At 54.8% G+C, this 17576-nt stretch overlaps 7 protein-coding genes across 7 annotated transcripts; 3 read left to right on the plus strand and 4 right to left on the minus strand.

Moving 5' to 3' along the window:
* Positions 1-701: 701 nt before the first annotated feature.
* J7T55_015007 (uncharacterized protein) lies at positions 702-2304 on the plus strand (the record flags this gene model as incomplete). Its single annotated transcript, XM_053133259.1, has 8 exons — positions 702-780; positions 900-954; positions 1026-1172; positions 1262-1336; positions 1415-1901; positions 1963-1991; positions 2045-2137; positions 2208-2304. The coding sequence occupies 8 exons, from the start codon at positions 702-704 to the stop codon at positions 2302-2304; spliced, it is 1062 nt and encodes a 353-aa protein (XP_052988736.1).
* A 134-nt stretch (positions 2305-2438) lies between these two features.
* On the minus strand, positions 2439-2912 carry J7T55_015008 (uncharacterized protein; the record flags this gene model as incomplete). The annotated part of the gene is made up of 1 exon (XM_053133260.1): positions 2439-2912. One exon carries the CDS (start codon positions 2910-2912, stop codon positions 2439-2441), a length of 474 nt encoding a protein of 157 aa, XP_052988737.1.
* Positions 2913-4311: 1399 nt separating this feature from the next.
* On the plus strand, positions 4312-5715 carry J7T55_015009 (lpha-l-rhamnosidase c; the record flags this gene model as incomplete). The annotated part of the gene is made up of 1 exon (XM_053133261.1): positions 4312-5715. One exon carries the CDS (start codon positions 4312-4314, stop codon positions 5713-5715), a length of 1404 nt encoding a protein of 467 aa, XP_052988738.1.
* Positions 5716-6413: 698 nt separating this feature from the next.
* Positions 6414-7887, minus strand: J7T55_015010 (uncharacterized protein; the record flags this gene model as incomplete). Its single annotated transcript, XM_053133262.1, has 3 exons — positions 6414-6681; positions 6760-7697; positions 7804-7887. The coding sequence occupies 3 exons, from the start codon at positions 7885-7887 to the stop codon at positions 6414-6416; spliced, it is 1290 nt and encodes a 429-aa protein (XP_052988739.1).
* Positions 7888-8920: 1033 nt separating this feature from the next.
* J7T55_015011 (yippee zinc-binding protein moh1) lies at positions 8921-9413 on the minus strand (the record flags this gene model as incomplete). Its single annotated transcript, XM_053133263.1, has 2 exons — positions 8921-9154; positions 9315-9413. The coding sequence occupies 2 exons, from the start codon at positions 9411-9413 to the stop codon at positions 8921-8923; spliced, it is 333 nt and encodes a 110-aa protein (XP_052988740.1).
* A 4006-nt stretch (positions 9414-13419) lies between these two features.
* Positions 13420-14310, plus strand: J7T55_015012 (uncharacterized protein; the record flags this gene model as incomplete). The annotated part of the gene is made up of 1 exon (XM_053133264.1): positions 13420-14310. One exon carries the CDS (start codon positions 13420-13422, stop codon positions 14308-14310), a length of 891 nt encoding a protein of 296 aa, XP_052988741.1.
* A 588-nt stretch (positions 14311-14898) lies between these two features.
* On the minus strand, positions 14899-17282 carry J7T55_015013 (uncharacterized protein; the record flags this gene model as incomplete). Its single annotated transcript, XM_053133265.1, has 2 exons — positions 14899-16887; positions 16944-17282. The coding sequence occupies 2 exons, from the start codon at positions 17280-17282 to the stop codon at positions 14899-14901; spliced, it is 2328 nt and encodes a 775-aa protein (XP_052988742.1).
* Positions 17283-17576: the final 294 nt, after the last annotated feature.

Consider the following 17576-nt stretch of genomic DNA (forward strand, 5'->3'; position numbering starts at 1 on the left):
GTAACGTATTGGCACGTAATGTGCCGCAGGGCACAGCGACGACATGCCGGCCTGTCGCCAGAGCACTGGCAGGATATTTAGTCTCGATAGATAGGCTCTAGACTCTTCTGAAGAACACCTCAAGTACCTTTGCCTTTTTCATACGACATTGTTGGCAAGCTACTGCCGTCGCGGTGGCCTGACTTGGTCGAAGGCCTTTCAATTTGGGCACTGGCTGGCGGATGGTCGGTGCCGGCAGGAGAGGGCGCATGCGCCTTGCTTGACTACCTCCAGACTGCTCAGACATTGTTTCTCATCCATAGACTAAGTACTCCTTCTCGATCTCCAATATTGGCACACAGAATGAGGTAGACTTGAGGGGTTAAAGATCGGCTTACACACCAGTAATCACACAGCTCACAGCTCACAGCTCCTGGCTTATGTAACAGAGACGTCACATTCCCGTAATCGAATACCGCATTCGCTTGGATGCAACTAATTGAGCAGCCATCTCTGATTGGCTCAGATCCACAACGTTCTTGGACCGAGGCGGGCAACGGTCCCGAGGTTCGGACTTACGCCCGAAAAGCTGTCGTCCAGTGCGGGACGGTGCTGTACAGTCACGATCAGTCTCATCAAGGCTCTAAAATAGCTATAGCTGCTATTTTCCTTGTCTGAAAGCTCGCCGATACCCCTGGCTAAAAGCGCGCTCCTGTAGAGAGATGGCACAGAAGACCATGAAAGCCGTCGTCTTCGACGGGCCGCACAAGGTGTCGGTACAGGACCGGCCGGTCCCCAAACGTAAGTCCAACCTGAACGGCTCTGGACGGGCGGCCCCCGGAGCGTTCTTGAGGTAGAATACATGCTCGCTGTAAGACTTTCGCAATTTCTTTCCACTCTGCTAACGAAGCATTGTCCAGTGCAACATGGCGGGGACATCATTGTCAAAGTCCAAGCAGCTGCTCTGTGTGGCTCGTATGTCATCCCTCCAACACCCGACGGGCTCGAGGGTTACTTTAGGACTGGTGATGCTAACATTCATGAAGTGAGCTCCATACTTTCCGTGGGCACGCGGAATCCGACACGGGCTTCATTATGGGCCACGAGTTCACTGGGGTCGTGGTCGAGGTTGGTTCAGATGTAAAGACCGTCAAGGAAGGGGACAAGATCGTGTCTCCTTTCACTACCACTTGGTAAGCTCTATCTACGCATTCAAGAGCCGTCACAAACAAGACTGGTCGAAAACTTCAGACGCCGGCTGACAATCCCCACAATGATGCAGTGGAAAATGCTTCTATTGCGAGAATGGCTACTCCTCCCGTTGCGTGGACTGTCTCCTTTTTGGCTGTCCAAAGCTGTAAGCCTGGAACCAGTCCCACGCCCTCGATACGTGGCGCTAAAAAGGGGAGTTCCCCAGACTGACGAGTTGAACCAGAGACGGTGCGCAGGCAGAGTATGTTCGGGTGCCTCACGCCGACGGCACTGTGGTGAAAGCACCTCCCGAGATCCAGGACCAATCGCTTGTGCTGATGGCAGACATCTTCCCCACGGGCTACTTCGGCGCCAAGAACGCCTTCAGCCGGCTGACGCCCAGCGAGATCGCCAACGGGACGGTCGTGGTAGTCGGGTGCGGGCCCGTCGGGCTGTGCGCCATCATCGCCGCACTTGAGTACAAGCCCAAGCACCTCTTTGCTGTGGACAGCGTGGACAGCCGCCTGGAGGAGGCGAGAAAGCTGGGTGCAGAGCCGCTGAACTTTGTGAAGGACAAGGAGGGCATGTTTGAGAAGGTGAAGAGTGTCACAGAGGGCCGGGGTGCGGATGCGGTGATAGAGGTTGTTGGACTGAGCCCAGCGCTGAGGACAGCCTTTGACCTCGTGAGGCCCTGGGGCGTCATTTCAAGTATCGGCGTGCACAATGCCGAGGTAAGTGTCCAGTCGAGCCTGGAGGAAGACCTGTAGGGTGATTTGCTGACCAGCCTGACAGATCCCCTTCTCTGGTAACGACGGTTACAAGTGAGTCGGCCTATCAGCGTGGTCCTGCCTTCCCTACGCTAACTTCCGAACAGCAAAAACGTCCGACTTCAAATGGGGCGATGCTCGGTGAGGTCGTTGTTCCCCGAATCCCTTGCTTTGCTGGCGAAGAGCCAGGACAAATTGAGGTGAGATGACCACGTCTACCCTGTAGCAAGCAGTCTCATTTGAAAGTCCCCTGACTGACTGGTACCGCAGCTTCATGTTCGACAAGATCATGCCCCTGTCGGAGGCGGTGGAAGGATACGATCTGTTCGACAAGATGAAGGTTCAGAAAGTCATTTTCAAGCCGTGAGTCTTGAGCAACGAGAACTTGCGTGTTGCCTTAGGACACAAGGTAGCCGTTCTCTCGGCCGTCAGGTTTTTAGGCCTCAGGGTTCCCATGGATGCGATGGAATAGGGCGAGTCCCAGAATGCAACCAGTTGGCCCTAATTCTGTCTCGGCTTGACGATGCCATCGTGCATCATGTAGTAGACCACGGTAGAGTCGTCGTGGACCGTAGCAAGAAGCACCCGCTTCCCGCGCTTGGAGCCCCTCCACTTCTTCCAGTCGGGCGTGCTGTCACCTTCGGCTTCGATCAGCCTGGCGGCAGGCGGCAGGGCGTCAAGGGAGTCAAAGACGGCGGCGAAGGCGGCCAGCGTGGGCTTCTCCGAGATATGGATGGGCATGACCCACTCGTAGTCGGGCTCCTGCGGCACGCTCTCGCCCAGGGCCTTCTCGGCCTTGATGATGTCGATCTGCTCGTCTGGGTGAATGTACATGCGGCGAGTAGGCAGGCCCGAGAGCAGAGGTCGTGGCTGTGAGGGCTCGGCGTGCGACGTGACGTGCTTCCAGTCTTGCTGGTTCTCCAGGTTGTTGCGGACGACCTTGGCCAGGCCCTCGAGATGAGGGGGGAATTGCATTTTGACAGGACGCGTTTGCGTCTCGTTGCTAAGAATTGTGTGTATGGCTGAGTCCTGGGTATTGAAGAGAATTGTCTATGAGCGTATGTGTTGTGAGTAGTGAGCAGTAAGCCTGAGATTCAGTGAGCTTGTTAGTGGCAGTGAAATATTCGACCACACACGGGTCCCTTGATGGTCAGTCATGGCGGCCCATCCAGCCAGGGTCTAACCCTGAGATTGTTCACAGGGCAATGGGAACATTCATCTCCTTATTTTGGACAATATTTTGAGAGTGAGGACCTGGCTTATCTGGTTATTACCGGAGGTCGGCCTGCTGAATACTGATGCAGTGGCTGTGCGTAGAGGGATTCTACGTGAAGGTGCCCGAGCATACATAGTAGTCTAGTTATCAGCGGCAGCCATTGACAGACTGCGGAATACGGCAACTGCGTATAGGGAACGGGAGCGAATACGACAACGACAAAGTCAAATGCAATACGGAGGACGTATTTTGCTGAACGGGCAGACGGGCTGAAGGGCAGCTCCACCGATGCGCGCGAGCCACTTTTCCAGACCCGCATGAAATCTAGACCATTGCTGTCAAATCTACAGAAGTCCCTGAAACGATCTCAGTGCTTACATCTACCGGTTTCACATGCCACTATACAGTCAGACAGTATGCCCTGCCGGAATGAGTGCCAGTGAGTGGTGTCTCGCATTGTGCTGTATAGTCTGTGTTATTTCGCAGTGACATAGATGACATCACCCTGCCTGCGACTGGAGAAGCTGGCCATGATGATGAGCACAAGCTGTTACAAGCACAGCTCAGCACAGCACAGCACAGCACAGCACAGCAGCATTGTCACAACCGGCGGCCAGGGCCTCGACCAATGCTGCCCGGTACTGCCAATGCCCATGACGCTTACCCATCCTTGTAGACGCGGCTTGGGGGCCCCGGGAGCGCTTCTAAGTGGGTGGCTGCATCACTGCAACCCCCGGCCAAGGCATTGGGGGATGCTAGCTGAAGGTATGACCCGCCCCTGCCTCTTGCGCCACACTCATCACCCAAGTCTCCTCCTGCTCCCCCAACATCCTTGTTTGCCTGTGTGTTTGATTGTACCCGTACCAAATATTCCTTTGGACCTCATTGTTTCTCCTTCCTCACCACTTCAGGACTTGAACTTAATTCCTTTTCCCATCCTTTCCCTCCTTATCTCCTATTCTCCCATCATAATCTTGCTCCAGACAGCAGCCACGTTGGGCTTCCAGAACTAATTAATCATCGACCCAACCTCGCTTTACTCTTGCTCTTATCCTCGCCTTGTTATTCCATTCATCAACACTCAACACTATCACATATGCCGCTCTAGACAGTCAGCACCATTCTAAATCGGGTATTAACACGGTGACGGCTAGCATCATGGCCGAATCCGACGGGCCAAACCAGGCCACCACCCCAGGAGCCGATTCCCCTTCTCCGACGGACCCTCAACGCTCCCGACGTCCCTCCGTCACCTCGAGGATATCATACAAGGTCCGCAGCCTATCCAAAGACTTTGAGGAGTCCAACCCACCTGGCGGATTCATGGCAGCCACCAGCGAGTTTGCCTCCTCAGCCGTCGCCGGTGCAGAGACTCCCAGGAGAAACAGTGCCACCAACAGCGCCCAGTCCCTCCCCCGGCGGCGCACCACCATGTCCGACCAGTCGGTCGACCCAGTGCCCCGCGAAAGTGCAGAGTTCAATACCGCGACGGGACTTCGAGATGGCAAGACGACATCAAAACCCGACATGCTAGAGGCATCGGCCACAGCAGCAGCCACCTCAGGCTCGATTGAGAAGGACCACTCAAGAGCCACGTCTGACGAGGCGACGATCGCCGCGAAGAGCGAGCAGGAGGCACACGAGGCCGAGGACAAAGCGGGCGCCACGGAGCCCTTCGACAACGGCTACCACTTCCCACCGTCGTACCCCAAGCGCGAGGCGTTCAAACACGGCACGATGGCCTTCCTGCGCTACTCGGTGACGCCCGTGGGGTTCTGCGTCGTGCTGTACGGGCTCAACGTCGTCGCGTGGGGCGGCATGCTGTTCCTCCTGCTCTGCAACGCCTCGCCTGCCATGTGCTACCCAGACTGCAACGACATCAACTCGCCGCGCCGCAAGTGGGTCGAGTACGACTCGCAGGTCCTTACCGCGCTCTTCAGCCTGACGGGCTTCGGCCTCGCCCCCTGGCGCTTCCGCGACCTCTACTACCTCATGAAGTTCCGCCTGCGGGGCCAAAGGGACGGCCTGCGCCGCCTGGCCGGCATCCACCGCGACTGGTTCCGCATGCCCGAGTCGCAGAACCTGCCCCTCGACGTCGGCCCTGCGAACGTGGAGGAGCAGATCCGGGCGGGCGCCGTGTCGGAGGCCGTCGTCCCTGTCCCCGTGAACAAGATCTCGGAGGCGCCCCTGACCGGCGTGCGCGCGCCGGCGACAAAGGTCTGGAAGATGGACTTCATGATCTGGATGATGGTGTGGAACACGCTGTTCCAGTGCGTCCTGTCCGGCGTCATGTGGGGCATGAACCGCTTCGACCGGCCCAGCTGGTCCACGGGGCTGTTCGTGGCGCTGGGGTGCATCGTCGCCGCCGTGGGCGGCATCGTGATGTTTATCGAGGGCAAGAAAGTGAAGTCCATCGAGGGCGTCCCCCTGACCGACCGCGACAGGGCGAGGCTGGAGAGGGACCAGGAGCTGGGCATCAAGCACTACAACAACATCAAGGACAAGCCGCTTAAAAAGGAGAAGAGCAAGGGCGAAGATACCAAGGAGAAGGCGAGCTCCTGAGACGAGAAGAAAATGTGTGTTTTCAGCGTTGAATTCGCTATATACATCGGATAGGGCTTTGGCGTTACATTCGCTGTATACATGGGACATGCTTTTGGCATGCGGTTACGAATAAAACATGAGCTACGCGAACAGCGTTATACGACTTGTAATCGCCTTCAAACAGTACATATTACGGCGGTGGCCGAACCTGAGATACGCAGCACATAATATATCGCCCTACGCAAAAGGTACTATGGTCAAGATTGTATTCACATTTTGGTATTGAGCGTGACCTTGTTTTGTGAATAGTGAAGTCCATTTGGTACTAATGGTGTGCGTTGCTACGGACATCGAGCCTGTGAGACCTGAGCTAGGGGCCTATCGAAACGACAAATCTATAGTCACGAGATTAGTGCAATGTGTCAAGAACATGGGGTCAAGCGCTTTAAAACAGAGCGTGGAAAGGATTAACGATTTATGAGAGATGTCCATGGAGATAATAGTAGGCTTGAATAAGTTTAGATCTTTGTTACTATTTCCCTGCAGAGTAGAACCTCAAAACGCCGAGCAAACCTCCTATACCTAGTTCCATCCCAAATGCCCATAACGCCAGCCATCGTATGCAATCTGTAGACCCACATCACAGAGACAGAGCCCCTAATTCACCCATTCGTCTCCTATAATCCCATCTGTCTATCCGTAGCAATCTCCTCTACTCAGATGTGCTCTACGGGCTCCTCTGGGAGCAGCTCCTCCACTTCTTCTTTGGGCCGGAGGAACTCAAAGGGTGGCTGGACGATGCCGTTGAATAGGAAGGTGAAGTAGACGAGGAGGGCAAAACCGACAACCTGCAGCCACTTGAATGACTCCCAGCCAAGGCCGAGCGAGACGACCCAGATAAAGAGCGTCCTGCAGGTGTCGATGGTCGAGCGCGAGGTGGCGCTGACGCTCCGCGTAACGGAGAGGCCGAAGAAGTTGAAGCCGCTGTTTGTTTCACGTAATTAGCAATTCGCTCATTTCTTCAATTTGACGTGGTTGTGACAAGTGAAAAGCAGCTCTTACCCGATGCTGATCATGATGAGGAAACTCGACAGCAGCACCTGCGGATTTCCCGTCCACTGCTTCCAGCCCTCTACCATGTCGAAGGGCCCGTACTTGCCATGCTCGGTGCGACCGATGACAAAGTGCAGCACGATCATGCCTATCAGTGTGACGCTGAAGCCGAAGATGCCCTCCCAGCCGACGACGCGGATGGGGTCGATGGTGGACCGCTCGAGCAGGTACTCCTCGAGTACGAACTGCGTGGCGGTGAAGATCTGCGCGCCGGCGATCATGAGCACGCCGACGATGGCGAGGAGCGCGTCGGCGCCGACCTCGTCCGCGTGCGCGCCGCCGTCCCCGCCGCTCTTCTTCTGCTGGTCCGGCCAGATGGCGCCCGCGAGCCCCACGACCGCCACGCCCGTCACCACCCCGACAAGCGAGAGCCACTGGAAGAGATGCAGGTGCCGCTTGAGGAACAGCACGCTGAACAGCCCGACAAAGAGCACGAGCGCGCCACGGGTCATCTGGTAGATGGACGCGGCCACCAGCAGCAGGCCCGCGTTCATGAGCGTCGTGCCCAGGATGTCGCAGATGGCCGGCAGCGAGAGCAGCAGCACCCGGAAGCCGCTGAGCGTTGCGTCGCTGGCGGTGGGCTTGGGCGGCCTCCTGGAGCCTCCGTTGGTGTTGGCGTCGGCGCCGTTGGGGTTCAGGGGCTCGGTGGAGCGGATGCTGGCGGCGTCGGCGTCGGCGTCGGCTTCCGCCTCGGAGGTGTTGACGGCCTCGTAGCCCGCGGCGGACGACTCCTTGGTGACGTAGCGCCTCCAGAGCGCCATGAGGCCGACGACAAGCCAGCAGCCCATCTCGCCGACGAACATCTGGGCGGTCTGGATGACGGGTTGTTCGAAGTGTGCGCGCTTCTTGGGGTCGGGATCATCGCAATTGCGGACGCACTGGTTGTCCTGTTGTGTGTGACTCTGGGTCAGCTCTTTGCCCTGCTCTCTTCTTGGACTGCGCGGGCGACAATGTCGTAGACACTGCTGCCATTAGATGATGGGATGCACGCACCTGATACTTGGTGAGGAGGGTGTTGCACACGCCAGTGAGCAGCATCATCCCCACGAGGAAGGGAATCACGGCCTTGGTGGCCATTTTGGGAGGGTCGCCTTGGAGCTGTGCCGCTGGTTAGAGTGCGATGTTGTGAGAATAGAAGTTGTCGTTGTGTGTTCGGGGAGTTGGATGGTCGTCAGCCGAGATGGTCCCGAGGTGATCCTCTGACGTTCGCAGCGTTCCTTATCGGGCGCAAGCGAGATATGGCTGAAACCCGACAGCGTTGAATGAGCAGAAGCAATAGTAATGATTGTCAAAGAAGCAAAGCCTTTTCCGAATGTTACACGAAAAGAAAAGAAAGCAAAAATGAGAGGTAATAAAAAACAATTCAATCTCTATTCAGGACCCGATCTCATAAGGTCCTCTGTGCAGCTCAGTCTTTGTGTCAAAGGTGGGTGGCTGGACTGTGTAAGTCCGTCTTGATGGGGAAGTACAGCGGACGAAACGGCCGTCTTGATAAGGAGCGGCGGGCGGGTTATCTAAGTCGTGCCTGGGGAAGCGCCCGGCCGCTGTCCTCGTGCCGCTTTGGCCTGAGTGGCACTTGGACAGCAGGCGGCTGACTCGCCCAATACGACCGAATATCGGTCAGCTGAGGATCTAGAAAATACATTCGCTGTCATTATAGGCTTTCACGGCTCTTGAAAGCTTGTGGGGGAAAGCTTGTGAAAGAGAAATCAATGCAAGTCCGTTTTGCTGTAGGTTCGATGCACCAGGGCTGCTAGAACGACTCCAGCACAAGGACAAAGCACAGAACAGTTGACAATTGGCAAGATGATAATAACTACTACTGCTGCTTAAACAAAGCCCAACAGCTGGTCCCGTAAACAGGGTCAAAAAATCGATTGCTCTGGTCCCATCCAAACCTGTTCGCCTTCCGTACCCATCCTGATGCCTGGTTGATTGCCCCGTAGAACGCCAAATCCCCATTCTATGCAAATGCACATGCCCCCCCCCCCCCGGCCTGCTACAGCGAGCCAAGCCGTTCCCTCATCGTAGTCATCTCGTCAAGCGACATGTTAAGCCTGTATATTCCCATATGTTCGCCAACAAGGGCATTCCAGATCTTACCAGGCACCTAGCTGACGATGCACAGCAACTCGGCCTCCAGGATGAACTTGCCCTCCTTGTACTTCTCGCTTGACTCGTACGCCTTATCGTACTTCCAGCCGACGCAGGTGTTGCAGCCACGGCAGTGGATGTCCCGCACGACGTGGCGGCCCGTAGTCATGTTACGCTCGTTGGGCTCGGAGTTGTCGACATTGACGACGTTGTTGAAGAGGTAGGCCTTACCGTGTTGGCCGCGGAAGTTCTGTCAGGAAGAGGCTGATCAGTTGTCGTCTTTCTTATGCACCTCGGCTCTGCGGAAGTGTACTGTATGCGTGTAATGGGATGGAGGTGGAGGGGCAGGTGATCACGGCTAGTGTGCTAGGTGGGCGGGGGATCAAGATCGCAGCAGAGGAGAGACATACCCGGCTAAGGATGTCATCGTGGTCGGCAAGGTGGGCTTTGCAGTTGTGGCAGCCGTAGATCTTGTTGCCGTTGAGGTAAGTGTTGTATCTGAGACCCATGGCTCTTGCGGATCGTGTGCACAGTCGCACGATGCGTCAACGAGAGATGTAGTGTGGGCTGGTGGTGTGCGAGCAGTGTGCTCGTCTCTACTCGCCCGGCAGTCCAGAAACGATGCGCTGGGTTCACAGAGTTGACAGTCAGACTGGCGGAGATCGAGTCGCCAAACAGAAGGAGCAGACAAGCAGAGTTGGGCGGTCACAGATGGTCGACGATGTGGTGGGCCTGTTCGTGGCTCCAAGTTCAGGATGGCCGAGGTCCTGCAGGCTGGGCTTACCTTCTTCCTTCTTCGCTGGGTAGGGGAGAGTGAACAGAGGCAGTCAGTTGATACTTGATAGCAAAGTCGGGAAAGCAGTTTATGACAGGCGGAAGGAAGGCAAGATGGGCATGGGCCTCACAAGGCTCCAGCACTAACTACAGTAGACTGACTACCGGCTACTTGTAGTGTGTAGACTGGATGATGCATTGTAGAAGTGACGATTGGTCCCGACGCCCGAGAACGGGCAGGTGAGCAGTGAGCCAACCGTGGGGCCGCTGACCTCATAATTGGGGGAGCGACAGGGGCCCTGCGGACCACGGGTCTGGACGAACTGCATGGGAGACAGGCTGCTGCTGATCCCTTGTCACTCATTTACACCCCAGCAGCCCCAATTTACAGAGTACATCATCCCTCGACATCATCCGTCAAGCTCACCTTCGGTCTAAACCACTTCTACCGATTTACCTGCATTGTACAGTATTCTTATTCCCTTTTCTTCAAAAAAGCGATTTTTATGTGCCTGCCGTTTCACTCTCTTCTCAGTCACACATTGACTCATTGCTCTTTAGTATGTGCATCGTCGTCGTGGGCATTTCCTTCCTCAGGCCGGACTGTACACGATATTGCGCCAATCTCCAACTTCATGATTTCCTTTGGCTATAGTGTGCAATTTGCTTGGAATTAGAGCAGTCTCGGTTTCGAACTTTATCTTTAGCTGGCAATTCTGTTTCAGCAGACCACCAGTCTAGCCGCCATGACGATGTCTGGAATCATGCAATGACAACGACCCATCGTCTTCATGTCTGTGCAGCACCGTAATTCAGAGCGCTCTTGCAAGATTGGTGTACGATATTTCTACGTCTATCTGAAGCTCTCTCTCTCCCATGTGTTCTCGGCATCTAGACCTGGCGCATCTGTGTCCGTCCACAGGGCAACTGATTCAATTAGATCGAGCACGATCTCACTTCACTGGGCATCGAGTTCCAGCAAGCCACGTATTATGTGTCCATCCCACCCTGAATACGGGCTCCATGGCTTCAGTGAATCAGGATGACCTAGCTCAAGCTCATCTAGAGACTGATGCCCGCTACTTGTCTCGCCATCTGCATACTACGTACACTGTGGAGTTGTCTAGTCTGCGCTAATGTAGATCCCGAACGGGAGGTACTGCTAGCCTTCTCGTTCGAACGAATAGCTGGCACGGGACGAGAATACTGAAAAAGAGCCGAACAAGTTGAGAAGCTGGCGAGTGACTTCTCGCCTATTATGAAGTCAAAACTTTGTTGCCTGCGTATCTGGGACATCAACCGACAACTCTCCCAACCACACATTCAACCTTCCTGCACCGTGAATGGATTTTCGCGCTCCTGTTTGAAGAATTCATGAGTCAGGTTCTCGGCACCACTTTGAACGATAAATATCTGCCACCACGGAGCTCGCAGTCCAGTTACGCAGCAGTAGGCGCCACACATTCATTCGCTCGGCCGAATATTGAAGATGACGGCGTGCCGCTTGTATCGTAGGCCAGTTTTCCTCGTTGACATTCAGCAAGTTCTCTCAGAGGCATTCACTACGCCTCGGGCATTCAGTGACATTGCTGCATGACATACACACAATAAGGAGTCATTCTACTTGACACTAACTAGAGAAACAAATGTAGACTTGAAGTGTACAACTCTATGCTGTTTCATGGTAATTATTTGGTGGGAACGACGGATCATCAAATCTCTGTTGCGTACATGCTCGTCAATGCCTTGATCTCCAGCAGTCCAACATATCATGTTCCAATATGCACCCACCGAGGCCGAAGATCGTAGTCAGTGTGGAGTCTCTCTTTATCTCTATTATCATATATACTGGTCAAAGTCTGCCTGCTATTGACTAATCTAGGACTTTAGAACGTCAATAATTCGGAAAATGGTGAGAATTGGCATTGATGCCGATGTCGTGGGATGTCGGGACTTAGCCCCACCATGACAACCTTAATGCGGCTGCTCCCGAAACTCATTGCACATCAATAAACGACAAGAATCCGATACGTTGAATAATTACGGGAGGGGGGGCATCACCTCTTGGTGTAGATGGTCGCGATGTTATCGCTTTGCTGAAAATCATACATTGAGATCTCCAAGCCCAAGATTGATTGGCTCACATCTTCGAGCTGGCAAAATCTGAGTGAGAATTACCGAGCTTGACCATCCTCAACGAACAGGCTATCATCAGTGCAGAGACTCGTACGACCCCATCGCCGTCAACGCCTCGGAGGAATTAATCGGTATCTTGTGCCAAATATCTTCCCATATGGGCTTGTCACTTGTCTCACCGTGTGAGAATGTGACCAGAGCAATTTCGAAATAAGAGATTCTGCCTGTACAGGCGGCTAGGAGGCATTTGGAAAGAGGCGGTAGATAGAGAAAATACAAACAAAAGGGCGCTTTTACGAGAGATTCATAGGGATATGCATGCTGCAGAGTCTTCAATATTCCCAGCGACAACTGCAAGCAAGCACTACATCGTCTGCTGGATGCTGGTTGCGAGAGGAGCGATGTTTGATGCAAAAGCCCAGTCCTGCGAGGGACTATCAGGCAGACATGAGGAGTTTACTCCTAGATTGTGGCCATGGTGCCATGCAGGCATGTATCGTGTTTGCCCTGGGATAATCCGGTTCGAAGATCGTGACAGGGTGCGGTGCCATCCTCTGCTGGTTCGAAGTGATGTGATGAGACAATCAATGAGCTTGTATACGCCTAAAATCGCCCCAGGATTTCATTAGACTTGAAGGTGGGAGAAGTCTGAGTTGGTCTGAAACTACACTGACTTCTTCAACGATTTCTGACCGAGTGTAGGAAGCACTCGTCTTGTCATAGTGCGTATTTTCTTTCTTTCATTTTTGATTTAGCTTCGTGTTGCGTCCCTTTCAAGAGCTAGGTGCAACTCTGCGCTCCAATCCAGATTTCAAAATGTGAAATATGAAAGTGAAACTAGAAGTGGAAAGATGGCGTGTTTTTCGGATACATAAATTGAATTGAGTGAATCGAGATTCATCAAATCGAACAGAAGAAAGAGGCATACTTGCAGACAGAGACAATGGTTGTAGAACAGAGGATGTGTGCTGTGCTGAGGAGGCGCACTCTCAAGACATCGGGTAAGATGTAGAGCATGCATGTCTTCCACCCGCATGAAAACCGCAGCTTACGGATATCTCAATGTCTCAACGAATTTGTGGCAAGGCTGCCAGTCACGGTGGTCACAGCAGGTATGCCTCCGTCTCAGCTCGTGTCAAAGCAGCCACAGCTCACGCCCAGACGGCCTGCATATATGAGCCAGATTGAGTTGGGGGCTTTAGAGAGCTGATCCTAGCTGGCGTTCATGTCAATCTTGACCTCGAAGCTCACCGACACCAGTTGACAGCGGCACAGGGCAGCAGGGCTATGAGCTACCCCCCACCCTGTTCCCCACACCGCCTCAGTTTGATTGGGCCGAGTCAGTGTTCGGGGGATCCTACCGCAGCGCATGGCCTGCAGCCCTGCCGCCCGTACCTGGACTATTTCAGCACCCGCAGCCTCGGCCTTGACGTCGCCAACTTTTCTCCTCACCTGCAACAATCGAGCCATTTTCTCCCAACAGAGCGCGTACAACTCCCGGGCTGGTCCTGATATGCATAATCACACCAAACAGCAGCCATCCCTATTCAAACCTCGACCCGAGTCCTGCCATCTATAGGGCCCTGCTAGTCAGCCCCGTCCCCAATGCCGTCGGACAGCGAGACAGCCACCGCCAAGGAGGAGGTGCCGCCTGCGGCAGCGGCACCTCAGTCCGACGCGCATTCAGAGGAAGGAGAGGCCAGTGAGGTCGAAAGCCCCGAGGCCGACATCCACAACAAGAGCGACTCGGCCCAGACACCACGAGAATCGCAACCAGCTCCAGAACACGACGACGCACCGCCATTACCAGACGAGCCACTTCCAGGATCTACAGACCAGCAAGCACACGACGCACAAGATGACGGAGGCGCGCCCCCTCTACCCAACGAGGCACCTCCTGAGCAGGTAGACGACGGCTGGGATGCGATGTGGGACGCCTCGAGACAGGCGTGGTACTTCTACAACAGATTCACAGGCACGTCACAATGGGACAACCCAAGAGTCCAGACCGAGACAGCCTCCACCGAACCGTCATCCTCCGGCGCCGCCGCGCCAGCACCAATATCACAGCCCTCCTCCATAGCAGGCGGCTACAACCCTGCGATCCACGGGTCCTGGGACCCGAACGCACCCTACGCACAAGCCTACAAGCAAGCCGACGCGGTGGACGACGACACCACAACGCAGTACACGGCAGGCGAGACGGCGCTGGAGGGGTCGGCAGCAGACCCGTACGCGCAGGCGGCGGCGTTCAACAGCCGGACGGGCCGGTTCCAGGCGGCGGACCTGAACCCGGACAACTTCTCGGACGCGGCCAAGTCGCAGCGGCAGATGAACGCGTACTTCGACGTGGACCGCGCGGCCAACTCGCACGACGGGCGCAGCCTCAAGGCCGAGAGGAGGGGCAAGCAGCCCACCAAGAAGGAGCTGGCGCAGTGGAAGGAGAAGAGGAAGGCCAAGAAGGAGGAGAAGAGGCGGGCATGGCTGAGGGACTGAGGCACACGCACACACATCCCCCGTGAGGGGGCTTGAGATTTACGGTGCACATTTACGCGGGCATGTTGGCGTTGGGAGCGCCCAGGACGGCCTGAAGAAGGCCGGCCTGCGGATCGCACGCATAGACGGGCCATCAACGGTTTGGCGACGGTGGTGTTGATGGAATATCCGAGTTGGCTTGACACACTCCACCGGAACAGTTCCATGACCACTTTGGGCTAGGTTTGGCGAGAGATAGCCAGACTTTGTATACCCTGATTCTTGATGCTGAAAGCGCATTTTCTTTTATGATGACATAATGCACCACGCTGATGACACTATCCTCTTGGAGTGCTCGAAAATAGTGATATCCCCTTTCCAGTGTCCAGGGAATCTCACTGTTGGAGGCATGTTGAAATATTATCCAGAGGACTGATGCACCCGAGTCACGCCCGGTGAGTACAAGATTTTTCAAATCTCGAAGTCTACGTAAGACGCTCTTGAACTAGAGTATGAGGTTATCAGTGGTCATCTTCATATTATGTTTTCTTTATTTGCAACGACTCTTTCAATCAGATCTGTTGCCTTCTCAACGAGCTTACTTCTAAGCTAATCCTCGTCTCCATCATCCGAATCGTCGTCCAGGGCTGCATTCAGGTGCACGCTACCGTCACTGTCACTATCACTCTCATCATCCTCGCCCTGGTCAACATCCATCTTGACCTTGACGTCAGCAGGACCACCGAAGACCTCGGGTGCCTTCCCCATATCAATGCGTTTCGCGGGAGGCTCGTCCAATTCCTCACTCTTGCGTTTCAGCGTGGACGATAGCATGACTGTCTGCTTGGACCCGCCCGGGACAGACTCGGATAACAGCGTGGTCGTCTCAGTCGTGGTGACGACTGATGTGGCTGCCTTCGCGCCCAGATCGAAGCCAGCCGGGGGCCCGTCGGCAGCGTCGGCCATCTCCTCGTCCTCCGCCTTGCCACCAGTCCACCCGTTGCCCCAGCCCTTCTTCCCGCCTGCTGCGGTGTCTTCCGCATCCTCCTGGTCACCAGGCTCTCCCTGCAGTTGCGCAAGGATCGCCTCGTCATCTCCAGCATCGGCGAGTGAGGGCCCAGGTGCAGTGCGTAGGTTTGACCTCAGGACCTCCACAGCTTGATCGCGCGGGAAGTCTCTCGCCAAGAACGGGAACACACTTGCCAGTGCCTTGCCTGTGTGTGTCCTGTACGGGTTCAAAATGCTAGAGATCATGGCGTCCTTGTTGTGTGACAAGACTGCGGTGCGGTCAATCAGTGCCCGCAGGGTTTGTTTCAGGTGCTGCTGGGGGAGATGGGATAGCAGAGTCTCGAGCAGCGCAGACGCTGCCTCGATGTGAGTTGCGGACAGGTCGGAGGCGGCGCTGCTTGCCTTATCTTGTGTGCTGAGATAGGCATCGGCGTTGGAGGATGCCTTTGCCGACGATGGCTTGTTGTTGCTGCCCTGTTTCTGGGCGTCGGTCCCTCCAGATGGACTGGATACGGCGTGGCCTGACGCCACTAATAGGTCCCGACAGCAGCCTTGGATGATACGATCAAGAGAGTTGACACTAAACTTAGGCATGGTAGGACCGTGTATGAGCAACAATTCTCTGAGGAGGACGTAGCCTCGCTCTCGCGCAAGTGAGATACGCTGATTTGCGTCGATGAGTCGCACAGCCTGGAGAAGAAGATCCGCAGCAACGGAAACGGAACCATTCTCTAGCCTTCGTATGAGTGCTGTCAGGAGATCCATGGTGGCAACATGGACATCTGGAAGAACGCTCCACAACTCCTCCTTCTCTTCTCTTCCAGCGGCGGAGTTGAGTTGCGTTTCATCTTGCCCTCGTGCCCCTTTCTTAGGGGCAAGCACCATAGATATTCGTGCTGTCAAGTCGACGAACGAGGAGACTGGGATTGCTACGGGAGTCTTGGTAGGACACCTTAATGACTCCGTAATAGTCTCCAAGAGCCCTACCAACCGTTCCGCTCCACTAGTGACACCTGTCCACGAGGGGAGGTCATCAGCGGAATCACCACCACCTTGCGGTTCCTCATCATAATCGACAGATTTCCGGGTGTAGCCGCTATTAGACTCCCACGACTCCTGAACAGCACGGAATACCTGATCTGCGGTGGCATGACTGCTGTTGAGGAAAGCTGCGATGGTCTTGATCCACTCATCTGCATTCCCGTCCTTGGGAGTGGTGTAATGCTGCAGAATCAGAAGCCGCCGGGATGCTGTTCGTAGTTCTTGGGAGACGGCCAGCTTATCTGACGCAGCAGGAGCCAAGTATGCTCTGAATGCAGCCTTGATCTGGGCGCTAAAGGGGCGCAGAGTCGTCGGATAGAGAGGAATAATGGCAGCTAGAGCGTTTGCTATGGTCTCCACCAGTCGCGCTGGCGGTGCACCGGCTTTAGAAGATGTTGGAGATTTGACAATCTGCAGACAGGCAGTGACGAAATCACGGAGGGTAGGGGTTGCTATCTCCCTGACCAGGGCTTGATATTCATGGAGCAACGTATATATCCTCGTGAGAGTGATCACTGCGATCTCTTTGGACTGGTACGAATCATTTTTCTAGGACGGGGTCAGTGTCCGTGCAGAGTCTTTCTTGGGGGATTCGCACCACGTACCTGCAATATGGACAATAGTCCTCGAACCCATGGCTCTGAAGTTCGGAGGCATTCCCAACCGCCAGTATCGATCACGCCTTTGATTAAGATTGCGGCAGAGAATCGTCCAGGCAGACTTCTGCCGTTGTTCAGCAGGGTTGTGATTTGTGTCCTCAACTTGTGCACGAGGACGGAGGATTCCGAGGATCCTTCCTTGGGCTTCTGGTCTGAAGGCTGCGAGAGCACTGCTTGACAGCGCTGAATTTGTTTTATCAGAGATGGGCAGAGGCGTGGAAGGTCATCAGGATCTGTCGAAGCCAGACGTCGACAGAGGACTTGGAGATCCGGAGGAAGGGACATGGTCACTCCGTTCAGGTTTGGTGTTGCTGCTCGGAGATATAGGAACTTTTTGATATCCAACCGTCAAAGGCTGTCTTCTTCTGCGGCTGCTCACAGCTATCGATGCCTTGGGGGCAGCACTGTGTGGCTAGAGAAGAGGGAAAAAATGGCGTAACAACGTGAATGTGATACAGCCACAGTTGAAAATCAAGTGATGCAATGCGACAGTGACCGTGAGCCTGATACTCAGAATGAGGTCCTCACTTCTCACAAGCTTCACGAAAAAAAATCCAATTTGGGTTAGGAAAAAGCAAC

The sequence above is a fragment of the Diaporthe amygdali genome (genome assembly GCF_026229845.1).
Source record: "Diaporthe amygdali strain CAA958 chromosome Unknown NODE_36_length_484128_cov_64_979186, whole genome shotgun sequence".
NCBI lineage: Eukaryota > Fungi > Ascomycota > Sordariomycetes > Diaporthales > Diaporthaceae > Diaporthe > Diaporthe amygdali.